Source organism: Rissa tridactyla, chromosome 20 (genome assembly GCF_028500815.1).
Source record: "Rissa tridactyla isolate bRisTri1 chromosome 20, bRisTri1.patW.cur.20221130, whole genome shotgun sequence".
NCBI classification, from domain to species: domain Eukaryota; kingdom Metazoa; phylum Chordata; class Aves; order Charadriiformes; family Laridae; genus Rissa; species Rissa tridactyla.
Genome location: NC_071485.1, coordinates 6983062 through 7003499, shown reverse-complemented (window position 1 = coordinate 7003499; position 20438 = coordinate 6983062). Strand labels below are relative to the sequence as shown.

Genomic DNA, 20438 nt, shown 5'->3' with positions numbered 1-20438 from the left:
AAGCAGTAACGACGGGCAGACAAATAAATTGCTTTAATCTGCTGTGAAACGCATACGGATGTGTGCGTGTGCACAGGCACACGCGCTCCCAGCACATCCCAGCATCTCCCCAGCCACGTGGCATCTATTAGCAACTAGTGGGAGCAGAGGAGCCCGTGCTCCAGCCGCGGGGACAGCTAAACACCTCGGCTTCCACTTAACATTGAAATAAGAAAAATTCTGTGGATTCGGCACCGTAGGAGGCCGAGTAAGAACGTAAGCAAAATGCATCACACACAAAAGCGGAGACTGGGTCTGGCTGGCGGATCCCCCGCTCCCTCCTGCGAGAACGACGGGAAATGTGCGTCCATCAGGATGCTCCCCTCCACCGTGTTTGTCCTGACCGAGACACGGGGAATGCTCCATCGGCTTCCCCTCTCCTGCCTTCTCCACCAGGAAAAGCTTCTACCCAACACGTGTGGGAAAGCACTCATTAGGATGTAAAAGGTTGTTTTTTTTAAACTACGAACAGGATGGAAAAATACTCTAGCCTAAGGATGAAACGTCAAGGAAATTAAGGAGGGGAAAAACCTATGAGGTCACTTTATTCAGCTCTTCTCCATGTTTAGCAAGCAGTGCTGGATTGTTCCTTCTGGGCCTGATTCTTCCCTTGTTTACAACAGTTTAATGGCCGAACCTATCATCTACCCGCACTAACAAATATCAAAGGACCTCCCCTGAACGAAGGTGCTCCTCTGCAAGGCAGCAGCAAGAGATTGACCTCTCCAAAAATCAGTGCCCCTCTACAACAGTGACCGCTCAAACCTCCAAAGGAAGCCAGAATGGGCCGAGTTAACGGCAGCGCCCAGAACAGCTTTACTAAGATGTAAAATATTTCACAAGAGCCAGTCCTAAAAAATAAAGAAGGGAAAGGCTTCTCTGAGCTTTCAGCAACTGAACTTACCGTGATCTTTAACCAGAGCTTCCATTTCCTCCTGGACACCTTTATGCCACTCGGTGATATCCACGTGCAGAGAGTAGTCGCAGCAGGATTTGCTGTCTGCCCATTCTCGCCACTGGTCGAAGGCTGTCAGCAAACTGGTCCCGGGCTCAGGAACCACGTGATCGACTGGGAAAGACAACCAAAGCACTGGTAAATGGCTGGTGCGATAGCTTTCCTGGATGTCCAAGAGTAAAAGCATGGTTTGCAGAGGCTGCTGCAAAAACAAGACATCCCCTTTGCCTTAAAATGTTTGAGTTTGAAAGACCTGGTTTCTAAAGCATCTGAGAATGCAGCCAGGAAGCTGATAACGGAGCCAAAACAGAAGGAAATAGTTCAATTCCTACAGCCTGCTTGCTGCCATTGTTTGCGGATGGAGCAAATGGAATTTCTAGGGCAGCAAACACAAACCGCTGCAGAGAGCTCTATAAACACTGCTCCCGTTCGGTGACAAATAAACAACAACACGGGCAAGGTCCCCCGTGAGCATCAGTCAGCAGCTTTCAGTACCCAGCACCTCATGTTCAAGCAGGGACTTTGTGCCTCTGGACACGCTAGAAGAGGCATCCAAAGAGCGCAAAGACCTATTACTGCTGGCACGTATGCAGTGACAACCAAGGACTCCACGCATGGGCCAGCGTTGCTTTGTGCTCCACATCCCAAATGAGAGCATCTTCCAGAGACGGCATACAAGTGAGGACTGCAAGAAGCGGGACCAACAGTTTGTCACGGCTGGAGAGACACCTCCTGACAACAAGATGGTCCTGCTTGTCTCTGGCCATCTGCTCAGCCTGATCCTCCTTCTAGCCCAACACATCAGGTCCACCCGCAACGGGGTTTGTAGGCAGCTACAGGACGCTCCACCAGCGCTACAGACGCAGAGCAGCCTCAAAGGGTAACATGAGAGATTTGGATCTGAAGGTTTAATGTTCCTCCCAGTAATTTGAACAGCATTCAGGGGATCTCTAAGATCTTCTCTGGACACAGTGAAATAGAAGAAGCAAGCCAGCATCTCAGAAACTGCGCTGCTGCTGAGAGAGCAGGAAAAGCCAGTGGGACTTCAGGGGTCACAAACTGGGCAGGCACTGTTGGGGGGGAGGAGAGATCCCCAGCTTGATTTCACAACGAATCACACAAAAAAATAAAAAGTTGCTTCAATTATCAAGCAGAGAACCTCAAGGAGTTTATTTTTAACTTTACTGGCGAGTATCTGGGCTGCCGTCAGCTCTGCAGTTAGCTCTAAATCACAACTAGGATAAGAAACAAAGAGACGAAGTCCTTGGGCCCTACAAAGCTCTGCTTCGCCCCCATGCAGACACGTCAGCCTGGATTTACTGCTCCTGCACTGCCTTTACAACTGGATTTACACTGGGAGCTCTTGACCCACTGAAAAAGCAATACTCCTGAACAACCCAGGAGCTTCGGCCACGTTGGTAATGACATCTCCAACGTCTGAGATGAGCAACCACTGTAGAAAGTCGAGAGGATGACCCAAAAGAACCCTCCTTCCCGCCAAGCTCTGCCCACCCTCTCTCCGTTCTGCAAAGGTGGCTACGTGACAGATAGCAAAACGGCAGTGAAAATACTTCTGCTTTTCCAAAAGGCTTGTGCTTGCCCCTTGAAGCACCATGCTAGCCTGCAAAGGGAAGGATGCGATGCAGAGTTCTTTGCTGGTACCTCGGCAGTGCAGCTGGTGGCCTTCGCCTGCTCAGACAGCAGCATCGCACCCATTAGAGAAATCTATGCTATGAGTGAAAGCTCCGAAATTCGCCCGGTGGCTGGCATCAGACCAAGGATGTGCTTTTTGCCACCCTTAGGAAACGCAACCCAAATAATTATGAGCCGATAAACTGTCCTGTTTTTTTAAAAAAAATAATGCAATTTCTGTTCCACAAGCTGCTCCTCCCCCATGGTCAGAAACCTTCCACTAATTTCCAGACTGAATTGTTTCTTGGACAGTATGTAGCCCCTTGTCACTCTGCCAAAGTTAATCTTTAGCTTAAGTAGTATGAACAACAAGGAGGAAAATAACATTCTCTCTGCATTACCGGTGGGACACAGAGAAAACCCCAGTTTTAACAAATGGCCAGTGCCTTAACACAAGAGCTGTCTTCCTCAGCCCACTGACTAATCAAAAAGCCAAAAAAGCCCATTTAATCTCTAACACACCACAGTAATAAATCCATCTCTACTTAGACGAGAGGTGCCCTAAGAGCTCCATCAATCCCGAGATGATACATGGCTTATGGGCATTAGGAAATTCTGCCGGGAGGCACCAAGGGGTTAACACAGCGGAGTCTTCACAGCCCAGCATGGAGCCCCTAGGAATGACTCTGGTGTCTAGGATCAGAGCTTTATCACCATCTTATTTCATGCACTGCCCAAGTATGACTAATGGGAGTGTGTGGAGGGAGTGGGAGAGGGGGTAAGGGAGCTCTATCAGATCTCTGACAGAGTCAAACCACAGCTGGTTGCAATAAGGATAAGGGATGGAGGTAGTGGTGCATGTGTGCATGAAAGCCAGCTCCGGGGATTAGGGATATCTCATATGGAAGCTGCGCTGCCGACACATCTCATAGCAGCTCCCCTGAGCTCACCGATAGCCAAATCGCCCATCATCCCCATCGAAACAGAACACAGTTTGTTTCCATAGCAGCTCTCTGCCAGGCAAACACCACTGATCAACCACTTCCTTATATCCACGTGGAAGAAGTCAGCAAGAAGACAGCCTGAATGTGCAAGGTGAGCCAAGAGTCTTCAAAAACCTGTGATTTAACTAGTCCACAGAGACTCAGCAACCATGGCAGAGCATACCATGGGCTGTCTGACACACAGCATCCTGGAGCAGGTGAGGCAGCAGAAGCAGCAGACGCTGAACGTAAGACATGAAGGTGGATGTAAGCTTAAGTGATAGTCTAGAGCTAATTCAGACACAAATCCAAATGTCTCCACAATTTTATCATCCCTTGTTACAATGCAAGGGGCCAACGACATTGCACGATCATGGCCAACATCCCTATGTGCTAGAGCTCGTGAAAGAGCTGGGGTTTGGGGGAGGTTTTTGTTGTTACCGGGTGTTTTTTAAGTAAAAACGTAACAGCTAGAGCCCAAATAAGTAAGAACGAGCCTGGATCCTTCAAAGAAGAAGAGCCAACATTGATTCTTTGCCTGCTGTTAAAAGAACTGAGCACTGCAGCTACTTCTGCCTATCGCTATGGCTAGGGATCGCCCACACGCAGCTCAGAGGAAGTTCTCCTTCCAGCCCTCAGGCAGAGCTCAAGAGCTCAGAGTAAAACAAAACACTTTTTCTTTAAGGCCCCTGTGCTTCAGCACAGTACAGAGCAGCTGATGAGAGCTCCATCCACTGCGTTCCCACAGCCCCAGGTTCCCAAGATGACCCTTGGGTAAGATCCGCCACAGGACCGCGGACACAAGGTCTTCTGACCCAGCCGTGGAGATTACCCTGGAGGCTTCCCATGAGAAAAGCAGTGTGCTGTCCTGACCTCACCAAACCACTTCTCTCCAGGGAACCCAACAGCTCGCTGCCCCATCTTTCATTCCTTCACCTCGGAAACCGGGAATGTTCAATTCCCGCAGCTGCTGGAGTGGCCTCGCGTCTGCAGGACGCGCTCAAGACAAACTGTGGCAACGCAGACTGTTGTCACCCCTTTATTCTCTAGACCACTACAGCCTTGATCTCTTCATGCTTCCAAACCCAGATGTTTTCTTCCTGTTGTTGATTACTGCCGTACGAATGATGTCAGCTGCTGAGGTCTGAAAAGGAAGTTGCCAGCTCAATTTAAACTCAAAGCTTGCTCCAAAAGCAGAAACAAAAGGAAGAAAAAAAGAGAAAAGATAATTTAAGTGTAACTTCATCAGTACCGAAACCTTCAAAGGAGGAATTAAATAGCTTGTGGTGGCTCCCTGAACCAGAGTGAAATTCAGATCTAATCCTAATATTTCTCTTTCTTTAACACACTCTCTCTGCAAGTTAAATGGCAAAGCCAAGGTTAGGATGACAGTGGTTTCTCAGCTACGAACAGAAAACATTCTGTAGATTTATCCTTTAACCTTCCGAGATGCAGAATCCAAAATGCAACAGCCTATGGCTTAGAAGCAAGCAAGCTGGTTTACATCACCGAAGTAACAGCTTTAAAAAAAAAAAAAAAAAAAAAAGAATTTTGTATTTTATAAATCATCTAATTTTTCCCTTGGTAAAATACTGATGAGATTCCAAAATTACTGGATAGGCTGTTTATCTTTTTCCCAGACAAACCAAGTGTTCACCTCCCTTCAGAAGGCAGCGGGATCTGAGCACCTGCGTGCCCAACATGCCACAATTGTTCCAGCCACAATCACTAAGACTCTTAATAACCTCTCCGATGGGCCTGGTTTTGCTCTCCCGTCGTTACACACAGTTCCACCCTGCTTACAAGGTGCATCTGCTCTTACTTCCAAGTATTTCAGCTCCCACCCACCCATCGTCCATGGCTGGTTTTCTGCCTGCCTCGCTCGTCATCCTTCTTCGCTCCTCCTTGGACACATTAATCGGCTCAAGATTAAAGGCAGACAATAAGCTGAAGTGAGACAACACCACTAACCGCTGTTAGCTTATCTGCGGGGCTTTAACATAGCAGAGCTGGTCCTCAGCCGCGCTGAAATGTTGCGTGTCCAATGAGCCGAAATGGTTCGACGCTGCGGGGGAGAGATAACAACCACCAGTGCATGGGGCATGCGGTGTTAAAAGAAAGGGGAAGGCAAAAACTTAGAGGAATTGATTTACAGGGAACTTTACAAGCATGGGGGAAGATAAAGTAGTATTGTTTTAACATAAGCATGAAATCTAAGTAGGGCAGGAGTGAGAGCATCAGTTTATAAAGCACTAGGATTTACTAATCCCATCACTGCTCAGCACAGGTATTAAGGGTTGGCTTTAAGCAAACCTTCCTTCTTCATTCATTCGTCTCACTGACTTTAAAACCCACCAGCGCGCGTGGCACACTGAAACTGGTGCCCACCTCAGCTACAGACTGCGGCTTTGTGAAGGGCTGCATCACCTCTCGGCTTCCTCTTACAAACTCGGGTACACCGTGGCTTTCTGGTGCTTAAGAGCTTTTCTGAGGCAGGGGGATGGATGACTGCGGCTCCCGATCAGGCCCCAAACAAGCGGCCAGTGGGAGAATTGAGTTCTCCTGCTCATCCTGCACGGGCTTATTCTGCAGGGATCACACACACACGACTGGGGAACATCACCAACAGCCTGCGGGAGGGACGCTTTGAGGCTGAATCCATAAAAAATCCCATATAATCTCTCTCGGGCACTTTGAAGCTCTCAAAAAATAATAATAATAATAAAAAAAGCAGTTTAAGAGCCATGCCTTTATATTTTTGACCCCTCGCAAAGCTCAAGAGAAATTATTGCTTCAGCGGGAGAGCTGAACTCCGCGATCAGCCTTGCCTTGAAAACAAAACTTTACTTTTTGGATGGATGTCCTCATGGGTGGGGATTAATGGGTTTTATAGCTTCCTGGTATTGTGGCATGTTCAATTTTTTTTCTTTTTTTTGCATCCTGCCTCATTGGAGCAGGCCTTGGCTTGCTAACAGCCCTTTCCTGGAGTTTCTATTAATAGCCGCCGCTTCCAGCTTTCCCCTGTAAAGGTTTGGTTTTTTTTTTTCAACTGGTTTAATTATGTGTCATCTAAAGCATGCATGAAATTTTTCTCGATCTTCCGCTAATGAACACCACCACCAGGAAAAAGAAAAACTATCTGATACGGACAATATAAACGTGAATTAGGGTCAGATGTTACAAAAATTGTGTATGCAATAAAACCGTGTACGCAGGGTCCCAGTTGCTATTATAAACTACAGTTTTACACATTATTTCCTGCTCCTACTAGCATTAAACGTGCCTATTGTTAAAGAGGAGTTTATAAGGTGAAAATCCTTAACGTTTAAGCTTAACTGTTAGCAGGCAGATTTCCCCTACCCAAAACTTTAAATAGCAGCTTGATCACTATAAACACATCTGCCTTTTTAATACTACTTAATCTTCACAGCAACTGCATGTGATGAAATCTGGTGAAATTTATTGAGTTGTACATTCTGTCACAAGCCATTTTATTGAGAGGTTGTAATTAAATTCAGCCCTGGTAATTGCACAGCTTCCTACTTGGAAGTCTGGAGTTGTTGCTAGTCTATGGCTGCAGTATTTTCCTCCCGGCACTGGTGTGAACTGGGAGTTAACGCTATGAAAGCGAGTGGAATAAAATCAACACTTGCGAACCGAAAGTCAGGCCCTTGTCTGACCCGAGAAGCTTCACAGAAGATTATCCCATAATCACAGACCTTATTTCATCCAGAGACTTCAAACTCTCAGCTAGTAAAATACCACAATCCCTTCTGCTATTAGTTACGTATCATTATGACCCTTTTACATGTCAAGAAATGGAGCTACCAAAAGCTGCCTTGTCCAGAAACAAAGTTGTTCACAAGCCAAGCTTCCCAGCAGCAAGACTTCTGCTTGACATACGGAAACACGACCACCAGCCTCTGCACCAATTTAGGCTAGAGACACCTCAGCATTTCTTCTGAGCTCAAAAATCCCAAAACGAGTAACCTAAAAGAGCCTCACATCGCCTGTGTTCTGATTTCACATCCAGTTCTTCCTCCAAACCACGCTCTGGGTCGTGTTTTTGATCTAGGACAAGAAAGGATAGCAAGAAGATCGCTTTTACGGTTACCATTCCACGTATCCTAAGCTGACACACCTGACCACAGAACGGCAAGGAGAAGTCAAATGAAGAATTTTTCTCAACATCCCGGATCCAGCGATCAGACTTTAGCTTTGCGTATTTGAGGAGTTTTATTCCCACATTATTTTGTTGTTGGGCTTGTTCGCCCAGGAAAAGATGCTGAAATAAAGAGATTGCTGTGAGGAGTAACGATGCTCTGCACCGAACGGCATTTACTGTGCTAACGCAACTACTCCAGGGCTGTTGGCTTCTACGTGTCTGCCAAACTAACCGAAGAACAGGCAGGCTACATGACATTGCATGTTGTTTTCTGTCAGTTCAGATCCACTTTATTAGACTCCGTGCAGAGAAATCAGAAGCTGGACCAGGCTCAGAAGAATTCAAGACATATCTGTGCTACACTGATTACATTTTCAGCCTGCAATGTTCTGTTATTCCCTCACTGATGTCATACAGATATTTCACTTGTCTTTTTAGCTGATTAGTTCCAAAATATGATTAATAATTTAATGCCAGCTGGACACAAATGTAAAGAATAGGGGGCTGTGTGTCCAAACAATAATTAATAACCCCCTTCAACAGCTGCAATGACTACCTATTTAGATCAGGTCAAAAAAGGCTCCATCCCTTTACAGCACAGGTTTACTGCACATCCAAGCCACGCTTCTATCTCAGGAGGTCACCATGAGAGAGGAGGCAGGGAGCCAAGTTCAAAAGAGAGATTTAAGTCACTCCAAGATTTATTCTTTCTTTTAGGCATAACTCCACACTTGAAATCCATGAAAAAAAAAGCAAGCACAGAGGACTTCAAAGACTTCCATATAAATTGGTCAGTAAACCTTGAGGGAACGGGACGGAGAAAACCTCTGTTTGCAGCCATGGATTTCAAGTCAAGGCAAAACACAGCCATCACAACACATCCAAGGGGCAAGTGTTTGGTCAGAAACAAGAGGACAAAAGATCGAGTGCCGTAAGCCAGTCCTGTCCCTCTCAGGTCAGCGGAGATATACCCTGCCCGTCAGGCTTTTTCCACTAGCCGGGAAGCTGGAACAATTCTGGATTTGCATCATTGTGGCCAAGATCAGATTTTGGCTTCTCAGCTTCATTTCGTTGCCCGTGGTTGTCTCAGGGGGACGGCGGAGACGAAGAGGAACGCAGGCGCAGAACCGGAATTTTCACTATGGAAATTCGTGACGGTTCTGGGGAGGCTTTACGTTTTCCGGAATAGGAAATAAATTAAATGCAAAGAGTTCTGATTCTGCAGAATTACTTTTTGTTTTTTGTTTTTAAACAGCTTGTGAGGGAAATGGACAAAAAAGGATCTGCTTGGTGAACCTGTCCTTTCCCTCTGTGTGTTTGCCATATAAACATCTCCCCTGGCTGGACAAGGACCAGACACTTCTCGTGGCTGTGATGAAATGACATCGAACTTTGATGAAAACCTCTTCCTTAATCACCATCATACCAATTCCACTACTGTAAGACACGAACAGTCCCTGTCCTGTCCTCGGTTAAACCACTGACTTTGACGACTGTCAAACGGAGCTACAGAGAAGGAAGCGAGGACTGAAGCAGAGCCCAATGTCCACGTGCCCACAGAGAAAACTGTGGTGGGATCTGATGTGGAGGTGCAACAGAACCCATTTTCTAACCATCCTATGGTAGGACAGAGACGAAGCAGCACATTCACACTGCACACGCCAATGTTCTGAGCACACCTGGACATCTGCTAGTTTTCTGTCAACCCTGCAAGGACAACATTGCCTGCAAAAACAGCTACTGAGATCGCTGTAACAATAACCCGTAGGAGTAGGACTAACTAGACCATCCTTAGTTTAAATAGGAATTCTGTGACACAGTCCCCAACTGAACTTCCTTCCTCCGGGTCTGAAATAGCCCTGTCTGGCCCCTGAAGCACTCTGCTATCTTCCCAGGTCCATGGAGACCACCCAGGTTTAGGAGCACAAAGCACCATCTTTGAGGTAGAAGAAGATGCGCTCCTGGGCATCACCTGATCTGGCCAACCCAAAGATGGACACTAAGCCTGCAGCTCTTCCAACCCAGGACCCCTAAAGCAAACTGGTTGGGAAAACTCACACATACAAGAACCATCGTTGATGGCTGGACTTGATCATCTTAAAGGTCCCTTCCAACCTAGACAATTCTATGATTCTAAGACATTGCCTTTTATTTTTTCCATGCACTAAGCTTTTACAGGCAACTCGCACGTTCTAGACCTCAGCTTCAGTTCCTGTCTCAAACACGGGAGCCAGACTGATCAATAGCCTGAATTCCCCTGGATCCACGCTGCGGCACAGCTCGGTGGGAGCCGTTTCTATACAGCTGCCATTTCCCCCTTTTCTAGAGTGCTCACACAGCAAAAGAACTGATTGCTTCACAAAGCAGCAGAAGCGAACTCTGGTCTTGGTACTGTGGCCTAATTCTACTTCACCTAAGAACATCCTGCACATCTGCAGTACTGTGTATGGCTCTGGAACCCTCAGCACAAGGAGGACACGGACCTGCTGGAGCAGGTCCAGAGGAGGGCCACAAAAATGATCAGAGGGCTGGAGCCCCTCTGCTGTGAGGACAGGCTAAGAGAGCTGGGGGGGTTCAGCCTGGAGAAGAGAAGGCTCCGGGGAGAACTTGGAGCCCCTTCCAGTCCCTAAAGGGGGCCTACAAGAAAGCTGGGGAGGGGCTGTTGGCAAGGGCATGGAGCCATAGGATGAGGGGCAACGGTTTAAACTAGAGCAGGGCAGGTTTAGATGAGCCATTGGGAAGAAGTTCTTTCCACTGAGGGTGGTGAGACACTGGCCCAGGCTGCCCAGAGAGGGGGTGGAGGCCCCATCCCTGGAGACATTCAAGGCCAGGCTGGATGAGCAACCTGATCTAGCTGTGGATGTCCCTGCTGACTGCAGGGGGGTTGGACTAGATGGCCTTTAGAGGTCCCTTCCAACCCAACACATTCTATGATTCTATGATCTACATTTTTCTCCAGCTACCGTTGTGCTACAAAGACTTTACAAAACTTTTTCAGTTCACAGTGGATAAAGTCTCTGCACAACAGCCTGAAAAGTACTTCGTGCCCCATCAGTAGCTGAACTCTTCTTGTTGGACACGGATACAAATCCTGAGAAATCGTGTCGGAAATAAAGAAAAGTCTGGTGGGAAGTATCATTAACTGCCACGCGTTTCTGGAATGAGATTTTGGAAGCAATATTGGGTTACTCTATCTCTTGCTGTGCTTTGGGAACTTCCCCCCTTCTCCTCCTTTGCACAAAAGCAGCACTGTGTAATAAGACGGGATGGTTCTCAAGGAGCTCCTTTACCAGCTCACGTTGCCTGTAGGCTGTGCCAGAGAATTTCATTCATATGTAAAACACCACAGAGTCCCCCAGATTCCAAAAATATACACGCTGCACATATGTAACTGCTTTCAGGAACAAAGCAATCTGGTGAAAATATGCCCTAGAAGTGGTCAGGAAGAGGAACTTCCAAAAGCACAGCCCTTTTTGATGGGCTTTGAGAATTCCCCAAGAGATTTCCCAGTTAACTTTTGCACGTTAAAGTCTAATGGTTCCTCCTACTACTTAAAATAAGCTTTCAGGATGCAGGAAGCCAAAAGCACTTTACGCACAGAGGGCTCACCTCGTCTCTCCCTCACCCAGGGTTTTTCCCTTTATTCACATCCAGACAGGAACCAGAGCCGAGCACCCCGAGCTGCGGGACCCGGTGTCTCCATCTCAGGGATCTCAGCTGGGAGGGACAGGGGCATTGCCAGGTGGCATACAGTGTTTCACGTGCCAGGCTCTCAAGCAGCTCTACTATAAAAATAATCACTTTGTACTTATAACATGAGGGTCTGGGTGAACTTAATTAATTTAAATTAAAGCTTACAACCCCTATGCAACAAAGCCACCTCCTGTTATGGGCAGCTAGCAACTAGCATGGAGAAATTAAATGACAAACCCATTGTCACAGAAGTAATCCTAACACTAACCACAGTGTATCAAGGGAAGAAAAGAGTTTTCCCAGAAGGTGTAACTCTTCAGTGCCCATTCCTTTTAAACACGCATGGCTTCCATGGGAGTTAGGGTTGTGCAAAGATGCAGGCACAGCACCAACTTCGCAACAACTGGCAATTTATAAACATGATTAAAGTATGCTAGACAGGAGGAGCTAATTTGTATTCCTTAAACATTTCTCCCTCTCACCAGAATGATTAAAAAAAAAAAAAATCCAGTTTCTAAGAAACAGATGGGATCTATGAACGGAAGGCACAGAGGCTGAAGGAAAAATGGAAAAAGACTCCGCTGACCCAAGACGTCAAATTCCACTCTACAGACGGCACTCGCCCGAAGCCAGCCCAAGTGAGAAACACTGCATTTAGTTCTAGCCATCGCTTCTTTCAAGCATCACTTGCTTCCTTCCCCTGACACGCAAAGCTAATTCCCAATGCAGAAAGTTTAAAAGTTCCTGTCTGACAAGGATGGTTTCTGCTGAGTCAAGCCCACGGGAAGGTAAAAGCCAAGGGATTGAACACTGGTAGGAAGACAAAAATCCGTGCCCAGAAAAACGTGCCAAGAAAAGAGCTGGAGGCGCCATTTCCTGCCGTTTCTTTCAAGACCTTGTCTCAACTTGAAGGTGATTAAGACAGGTTATCTAGGAAGATTTAACACACGCGCTTTGAAAACCTATCACAGACAGCTAATGACGTTACATTAATGGAGGCAGATAATTGTTTTTTATTTTAAGATTGTTTTTTCATCTAGACAGGTTTTAGCTGGGGGACCCAACTTTAACGCCTGCACCCTTCACAGTCTCACATGCATCTTCCATCGATGTAAAGAGCTGCGTAAGAGACGAAACGTTGGTGATACCCGTTAGCTCTTTACTTCTCCTGCGTGTCATCCATAAGGCACGGGACTCGGGCATGAGAATATGGGACACGTGAAAGCATGAAAAGCATTTAAAAGCAGCTCTTCAAACAAAAGAACATGAACTCTTCTCCATGCAGTGGGAAAGCAGCTCTACTGATCCCAACCATTATATGGAATAAGAGGGATTAGTACTATTGCATAAACAGACAACACTGGTTATTTCTCCCGAGCGAGTGCCAAATCCCTCTGTTTGGATGCATGGAAAAATCTAGGTCAGTCACATCTGCAGGAAAACGGCTGCACTGACAGCGGCGTTGCCGTTTCATCATTCATTTGTTTATAACTACATCAAGAGTCTCCAGGCTCCAGCACGTGTGGGACAGTCTCCATCCACTCCTTCCTCTGCAGCCAGGGGGTGGAGCAGGTCCAGAGCAGAACGGAGCAAAACAGGAGCGGAGCAAGAGCCCTGCTCACCTGCTCTTTAAAAATAATAATCAGTGTTGCCAAAGAGGCAGAAGGCTGGGCAGAGGAGCGAGGGACAGGATCCAGAGCAGCTCTGGGGAAGGCAGAATTCTGATGGGGAAAAATAGGGAAAACATAGAATCATAGAATGGCCTAGGTTGGAAGGGACCTTTCAGATCGAGTCCAACCATCAACTTAACTCTGACAAAAACCACCACTAATCTAAACCATATCTCTAAGCACTATGTCTACCCGACTTTTAAATTGCTCCAGGGATGGCGACTCCCTGGATGCTTGACAACCCTTTCGGTGTAAAAATTTTTCCTAATACCCATCCTAAACCTCCCCTGGCGCAACTTGAGGCCTTTTCCTCTTGTCCCATCGCCTGTTCCTTGGGAGAAGAGACCGACCCCCCCTGGCTACCCCCTCCTTTCAGGGAGCTGTAGAGAGCGAGAAGGTCTCCCCTCAGCCTCCTCTTCTCCAGGCTGAACACCCCCAGCTCCCTCAGCCGCTCCTGAGCACAAGACTTGTGCTCCAGACCCCTCACTAGCTGATTGACGTCTACTGATTGACTTCAACACCAGCCATGCTGGGCTGTGGTGGTTCCACAGGACTCCAGCCCCAAACCAGACCCTGCTGATCTCACCTTTCAGCAATAAGGAGGAAAGATGGCCCGGCTGGCAGGCAGGGAATCATACGATGTGTTGGGTTGGAAGGGACCTCCAAAGGCCATCTAGTCCAACCCCCCTGCAGTCAGCAGGGACATCCACAACTCGATCAGGTCGCTCAGAGCCTCATCCAGCCTGGCCTGGAATGTCTCCAGGGATGGGGCCTCCACCCCCTCTCTGGGCAACCTGGGCCAGTGTCTCACCACCCTCAGTGGAAAGAACTTCTTCCCAATGGCTCATCTAAACCTGCCCTGCTCTAGTTTAAACCATTGCCCCTCGTGTCCTGTTGCTACATGCCCTTGCCAACAGCCCCTCCCCAGCTTTCTTGTAGGCCCCCTTTAGGGACTGGAAGGGACTCCAAGGTCTCCCCGGAGCCTTCCCTTCTCTGGGCTGAACCCCCCCAACTCTCTGAGCCTGTCCTCATAGGAGAGGGGCTCCAGCCCTTTGATCATTTTCGTGGCCTCCTCTGGACCCAGAGCCACCAGCCTGAATAAAAACAGCCAGGGTTAAAGGCACTACCACACCACGAGCCTCCTGCATAACCTCAGGCAAAGCTCCACAGCTCCTAAAGCCCTCATTTGTTCCTCACAGGAGCCCATTGTCTCAGGGGCAAAGAGACGACAAACAATAGCTGCAGCCCAAAGGGGAAAAAAAATAAAAAATAAGACGCAGACAGTAACACACAATTCATGCTGAGGACGGAACAGCTGTTTCCTTCTGTGCTAACTGGCAAGAGACATCAAGGGCTTGGCAGACTGGCTTCCAACGAGACCCCTTTGGAAGCCCCACCAGGACAATAGAGGGGATCCCATCCAGCAGAAGCAGCGCAGCTGGGAGGGCTGGAAGCGGAGCCCCGGCAGGGCAGGCCGTCGTCCCTGCCGCACACGCCGCTGCCGGCAGAGACGCCTAATGGACTTAGAGGGGTTTAAAAGCTTGAGAAGAGTAGCTCGCGACGGGGGAGTGCCCGTCCCTCTGTATGGACCGACTTTCTCAGTAACGGTTTTAAGCCCGCTCTGAATGAAAGCCACGCACGCATCAGCGGGAGGCTGGGAGTCAGCGAAGCGAACGAGGTTTAGCGTGAATGAGTGCGGAGGCCAGAGGGTCTGGGGGGATAAAAAGCACCGAGGGGAGCTGGGGAGAGGAGAGAAAGGGCTGGAGGGACTCTGCGCTCCTGTCGTTATCTTAACAACAGAGTTCAAGGAAGCCTCTGCCCATATACATCACCAATAATCTTTTATACAAGCAAGTGGACATTTTCACTGCATTTCTAGAGAATTAAAGATTTCTTTGCTGCAGAAGAACGCCTGCCAGCTGCTGGAAAGTGAAACGAGCCCAAGGCAGCCCGTCCAGCGCTACTCCCCAGTCGCACAGTTCCTCTTTTATCTCTGCTACTGGGTGCAAAAAGAAACAGAGTTCAGGCTGGTGCCTGCGGAACAATGCAGCGCTGTGTACACACAGCCACAGAGACGTGGTGAGACACTGCAGCTCTGCGGTCACCGCCCTTGGACTCGAAACGCTTGGTTTTATACTTCCAGCTCAGCCACAAGTTACTGCACAACCACCGCTGTGCCACCTCCTCCTGCGTCTCCGTTTCCATCCCTCGCCTTTGCCCACCATTTAGACTCTTGCTCTCTTCCAGGACAGGAGTAATGCTGACAATAGAAGCCAGCAGCACACAGTAGGGCAGAACATGATCTAGTCTTTGCTGGTGGGTCTAAATCCCATCCCACGCCAAGTTGCCCTTGCCCCACAACACTAAACCTTACTTTAAGCTGACACTGCTGCAATTTAGACTCTGACCACCTTTGGGGCAGCTCCATTCTCTCAAGTCACGCTCAGTTCAAAAACCAAGAGGCGCGGAAGATATGCTAGGCATGTCCTTCAGCAAGGCGGTGATCTTCAGGATGACCCAGGAGACCTGGTGTCAACTCAGTACAAATCTGATTGTAGCTGAGCAGCCAACACACTCCTGAAACCCTCTGCCATCCTGCACACGAGCACTCTTTAATAGCGGGGTAAAAGCATTAGGAAGCAGCCTGCAGCCCACGTGAAGTTCCCCTTCATTTTCTGAACCTCCCAAGATACAAACGCTCACATCCCCAGCGAACGTTCTCCATGTCATTAGGATAACTGCTAGTCAAGTTCAAAAGGCAGCTGGCTTCCAAGTCACCGAGCCAGAAAGAGCTATAATTTCTCTCACTGTAATTTCTCTCTATGATTATAACAGTGGTTGACTGAGTCAACACAGGCGATGTCAGCAAGCAATTTCACTCAAGGGCAGCAGATACCCGGGAAGATGCAGAGTCTTCGGGAGGGGGGGCTGAAATGCGTGTGGGAGCTGCCCTGGATAGATGCCGTTCTCATTAGGACATTAAACAGGCCAGAGGATCAGAGAGCCGGTAAATATACACAGCTTAGCTTCATCCTTCCTGAAGGGTTAGGCGCAGAGAAAGGCAATCCTGCCTCCACTGAAATCAGGGGGAGTTTTACCACCGATTTTGACGGGGATTTCACCCATCACAATTAATAAGCGACCAAACCATCACAAGACTTGGAGAGGCCACCCTGTTCTGAGCAGCGATATCCTCTTGCCCTAATAGCTCCAGGCACTGTTTCATATCGCAGGGCACCAGCCTATCTCAAATTGGGGCAATAAGGGCTCAAAACCAGCACCTTTAGCTCAACAAAACCGTGGCCGGATGGACAAGAGCGAGCCTCTTGTAAAGGGCAACTTCAAAATGAGTCCTCTGGAAGGACTCTTCTCTTTCCATGGAATATGAGGGAGCTTAGGGAAGCTACCCTGAACGAGCTGGAGCCTAATACTCCTCTCTCCTAGCAAAGTCTTCCACGGATCATCCTGGAATCCTCCCTTCAACTTAATACCCAAACACTGCATTCTGACATTTTAAAAGGGCGATAATCCAAGCTTTTTCCAGAGCAACGTTATCCTAGAACACGCGCAGTGCTGCTCGCCCTTGGCTGACATACATACCCACACTGATACTGTTTTAAGGCCGGGACAGTGAAAGGATCATGCAAATTGCCGTTTCAGAAAATCGTATCACAATAGGTCATTTCACCTCTGAGCAGCTCTGCACAGCAAAACCAACTATGTTTTCCCGTATGTTAGCAAAGTCAGCTGGAGCCTTGCCTTTGGCACTGGAGAGGGTAGAGACAGAAGGATCATAGCTGGAATTCCTGCTCAGATGGGCTGCGCGGAACGAGCGGCTAGAGAAAGAAATCGGCCCTAACTCCTGTGTGAAGCAACCTGGAGCAGGGCTCAGGAATGTCTCCGTCTCTGGAGACATCCCAAACCCGCCTGGAGGCGTCCCTGTGCCACCTGCTCTGGGTGACCCTGCTCTGGCCGGGGGTTGGACTGGGTGATCTCCAGAGGTCCCTTCCCACCCCGGCCACTCTGGGAGTCTGTGAAAGCACGGACTGGGGAGCCCTGCAGGAACGCAGGAGATGAGAGCAGACAGGGTTAATTCACATCACCAATTCGGATCATCACCACCAGCCACTCTCCCTCATTCCAGCTGACCAGGGGATGAGTTGGGAAGCGCCAGGTTGGAGCCAGATCTGCTTCCCACCGGGATAAATCTCCACCGATCCCCCACAGAAAACGGGGCTGCTCCATTTGAGAGTCGGATTCTCCTATCTCTGACGCTGCAGTAATGAATTTACTTTAAAGGGGAACGGAAGTCAATGAGAACAGGGCTTGGAAACAATAGGTTACATTCTTGAACTCCTGTGTGCTACCCTTGGACGTGTTTGCCAAGGGAATTAAAGGGAACAACACTGAATTTGATCCGAGCCGAAAATGAAGTTCACTGAAACCAACCCAGACATTCGGGGTGAATTCCTGGCACTGCTGAGGCCAAAGTTCTCCGTTACCTCGCCGAAGGCGGGATTTCACCCGCAGTTTTTATAAAACCAACAATCAGTAGAAACCTATCCAAGATTTCTTGTTTTAATTTCACTGAAAAATGTCCAGAAAACATTTCCCTACAATGATTGTAAACTAAACAGCCTTAAAGCGCCGTCCTGCATGAAAATGTGAAACAAACTGAAGCATGAAGCAGACGAACCTGTTTTCTTGCACAAAATGAGGGCTATGTATAAAAGAGGAAAACAGATGGAGTAAAGGTATTTGTAAATAAATAATACAAAGTTTGCTTAAACCGCAAATGAAGAAAGATGGGTGTTTTTTGCAACAAAGCTCACATCCATGAGGCTTTTCCAAAAAAGCCCGAAGAACGGAGGCGCACATCTGGACACACTTCCACGAGAGGAGCACATTCTCTTTTGAAAAGCCCCAGGCACGATATTTTAAATATACAGTGACATAAACATTAGCGTGTCATTTTCAGGCTGCAATTTGTTCGCGATATGAGGAATCGAGTTCACTAAACGTTGCCCTATTCATCATAGAAGAAAAAATGCTGCCATCAACCGCGACTCCCACCTGCTTTGGCAAAAACCAGAGGCCACCCACCGAGAGCACGCCGAGGAGGGCAGCCCTGCCTGCTTCCTTGGGGAAAAACATTTCTGCAAATGGTATAGTTTTGCTGAGAAGAGAAGAGCTGAGCTGACACAGAGCAGAGTCTCCAAAGCTTTGAAGTCTAGTTGGATTATTTCTCCTCTTTTCCACTCTTCAGCTGATACCTGCCCATCGGAAAGGTCTCTCCATCATCCTACGCAGTCCTTGACGCTACGCTGCAGGAAGAGGGGTTTCGTTCAGAGATGACGGTTAGATTTTGGTACCCTAATCCGAGACACTCAGGAAGGCAGTAAGGTCAAGGCTGCCACCAGCCTCCTCTACACGGTTTGCCCATGGCCATAATCTACATTGTGCTAATTTTTCACAGCTGTAAAATGAGAAGCTGTAAAATGGAGGACTCTCCTCCACCCTCCCTAACTCAGGGATGTGTTACAAACACCATTAGTGAGATATTCAGATACCACAGTCATAAAGGCAATATACACGTACACACATACGGAAAGATCCAAACATTTCTCAAGTTTGAGGCTTTGCATAGGTAAAATTGGGCAACCAAAGAAAAGGGCTACTTCAGAAAATTTTGCCGAAGCAATTTCTGCTTAAAGTGTTTTAAAAAGTACCACAGGGGGAAATAATGCTGCTAAAAGCTCAGATGCAGATGACAGAGAACGTTATTTTGATCTAATTCAACTTAACAAGGAAGAACAAAATGATAATTCAAGTGTAAACCAGGTGTACTAGCAACAAAGGAACAGCCAATGAAACAAAGTCAATGAACTGAAGCTGAAAAGAAAATACCATTTTGGTGTTATTAATTTAAATTGACAGCAAAGATTTGAAGAAAAACTGGATGTTAGCATGCAGAATGAGACCATCCACAGCTACGCTCCCTCCCACTTTACATTCTCTGCATGTGTGAGGTTATCTTCATACACAAAGTTCATACTCTAAAGTGATAACATTATGAAAAATAATTTCCCGGGTTATTTTAAGGTTACTTATTTGAAGCATTAGACCAAGTTCATAGGCCAGACGCTACCTCTTTGCAAGGTCCAGACCCAGAGGATGAAACACAGACATTCCAGCTGTGTTTGGACCACTGGCTCCCACTCCCAACCTCCAGGACAAGCAATCCCAGCCTGCCCACCAGGCCAGGCATCAAAGATGGCTCACAACCATCCTCTGAGAGATGAGGATGTTCTAGTCCGCAAGGAGCCAGGTTTGAACTGAGGAGGGTTAGGCAGATTCCTGGCTGTGCCTAAGATCTCTTTATCTCTGACAATAGACACTAGTACCTGTTCTGAACCACGCGCTTTTATTTCTCTGTACCTTAACTCCCCTCCTGTGAAATGGCAGCTCCTCACAGAACATGGAAGAATGCAAGATGCTCAGATATTGTATCACTTTACACCTTTATCTTTTATCCTATATGTGGCAACAGACTCCAGGGCGCCACGTTACAGTTTACACGTGATGGGCTGCACTGCAACAGAGGTTTTCATTTTTTTCTCTAGCTCAAACAAGGTTAACAGCAATGACTCACTTACGGAGTTTTAAGGTCCTGGCTCTGACAAGCCCAGCATCTGTAGCCAACGCAAGCGGGGACAGAGAGCCTGAAAGTCACTCATGAGGCATTTTAGAGCCCGAGGGGGAACACCATGAGTGTCTCACCCTGGTGTCTGCACAACAGTCAGTCTGTCTGTCCTCTTGTTTTGAGATACTTTCATTTCCCGATTTCTCTCTTCCTCCAAAAGAGGGTATGAACAAAAAAGGAACAACGCTAACAAAACTCCTGGTGCTAAAGCCGCGTACTTAAGTGGGCATGTGCAGATCCTTAAATAAGTAAGTGGCCCAGTTTTCAAAGACACATATTACACTGGCACCAAGCTTCTGGGTGTGAACCATATGATGGACATCCATCCACAGATTATCACGGAGAAAGGAACTGAGGCACAGGAATGTGGAGAATCTGCTAGGCATACTGGAGCCAGAGGTCAAAGTGACACTGGTTTCAGCAGGAGCAGACCCAAAAATCTGGCAAAGTCACACAAGCAGCAAGGTAAACCCTGACAACAGAGGAGACAAGAGTGAAAAGACTGACAGCCGCAAGATGCAGAAATCCTCGTGTCTTGCTTTTCCACCCCTTTTCCCACCCCTACACAGGCTTTTCTCAGCAGCCTGGACAGACATCG

At 47.8% G+C, this 20438-nt stretch overlaps 1 protein-coding gene across 3 annotated transcripts in view; it reads right to left on the bottom strand.

Annotated features, from left to right (window-relative positions):
• The window catches only part of DPYSL2 (dihydropyrimidinase like 2), an 80375-nt gene that overhangs the window by 20334 nt on the left and 39603 nt on the right, over window positions 1-20438 (bottom strand). For all 3 annotated transcript variants that reach the window (XM_054224821.1, XM_054224823.1, XM_054224822.1), the window contains one exon: window positions 944-1108. In XM_054224821.1, coding sequence (XP_054080796.1) covers window positions 944-1108 — 165 coding nt within the window. The remainder of the gene's footprint in view (window positions 1-943; window positions 1109-20438) is intronic.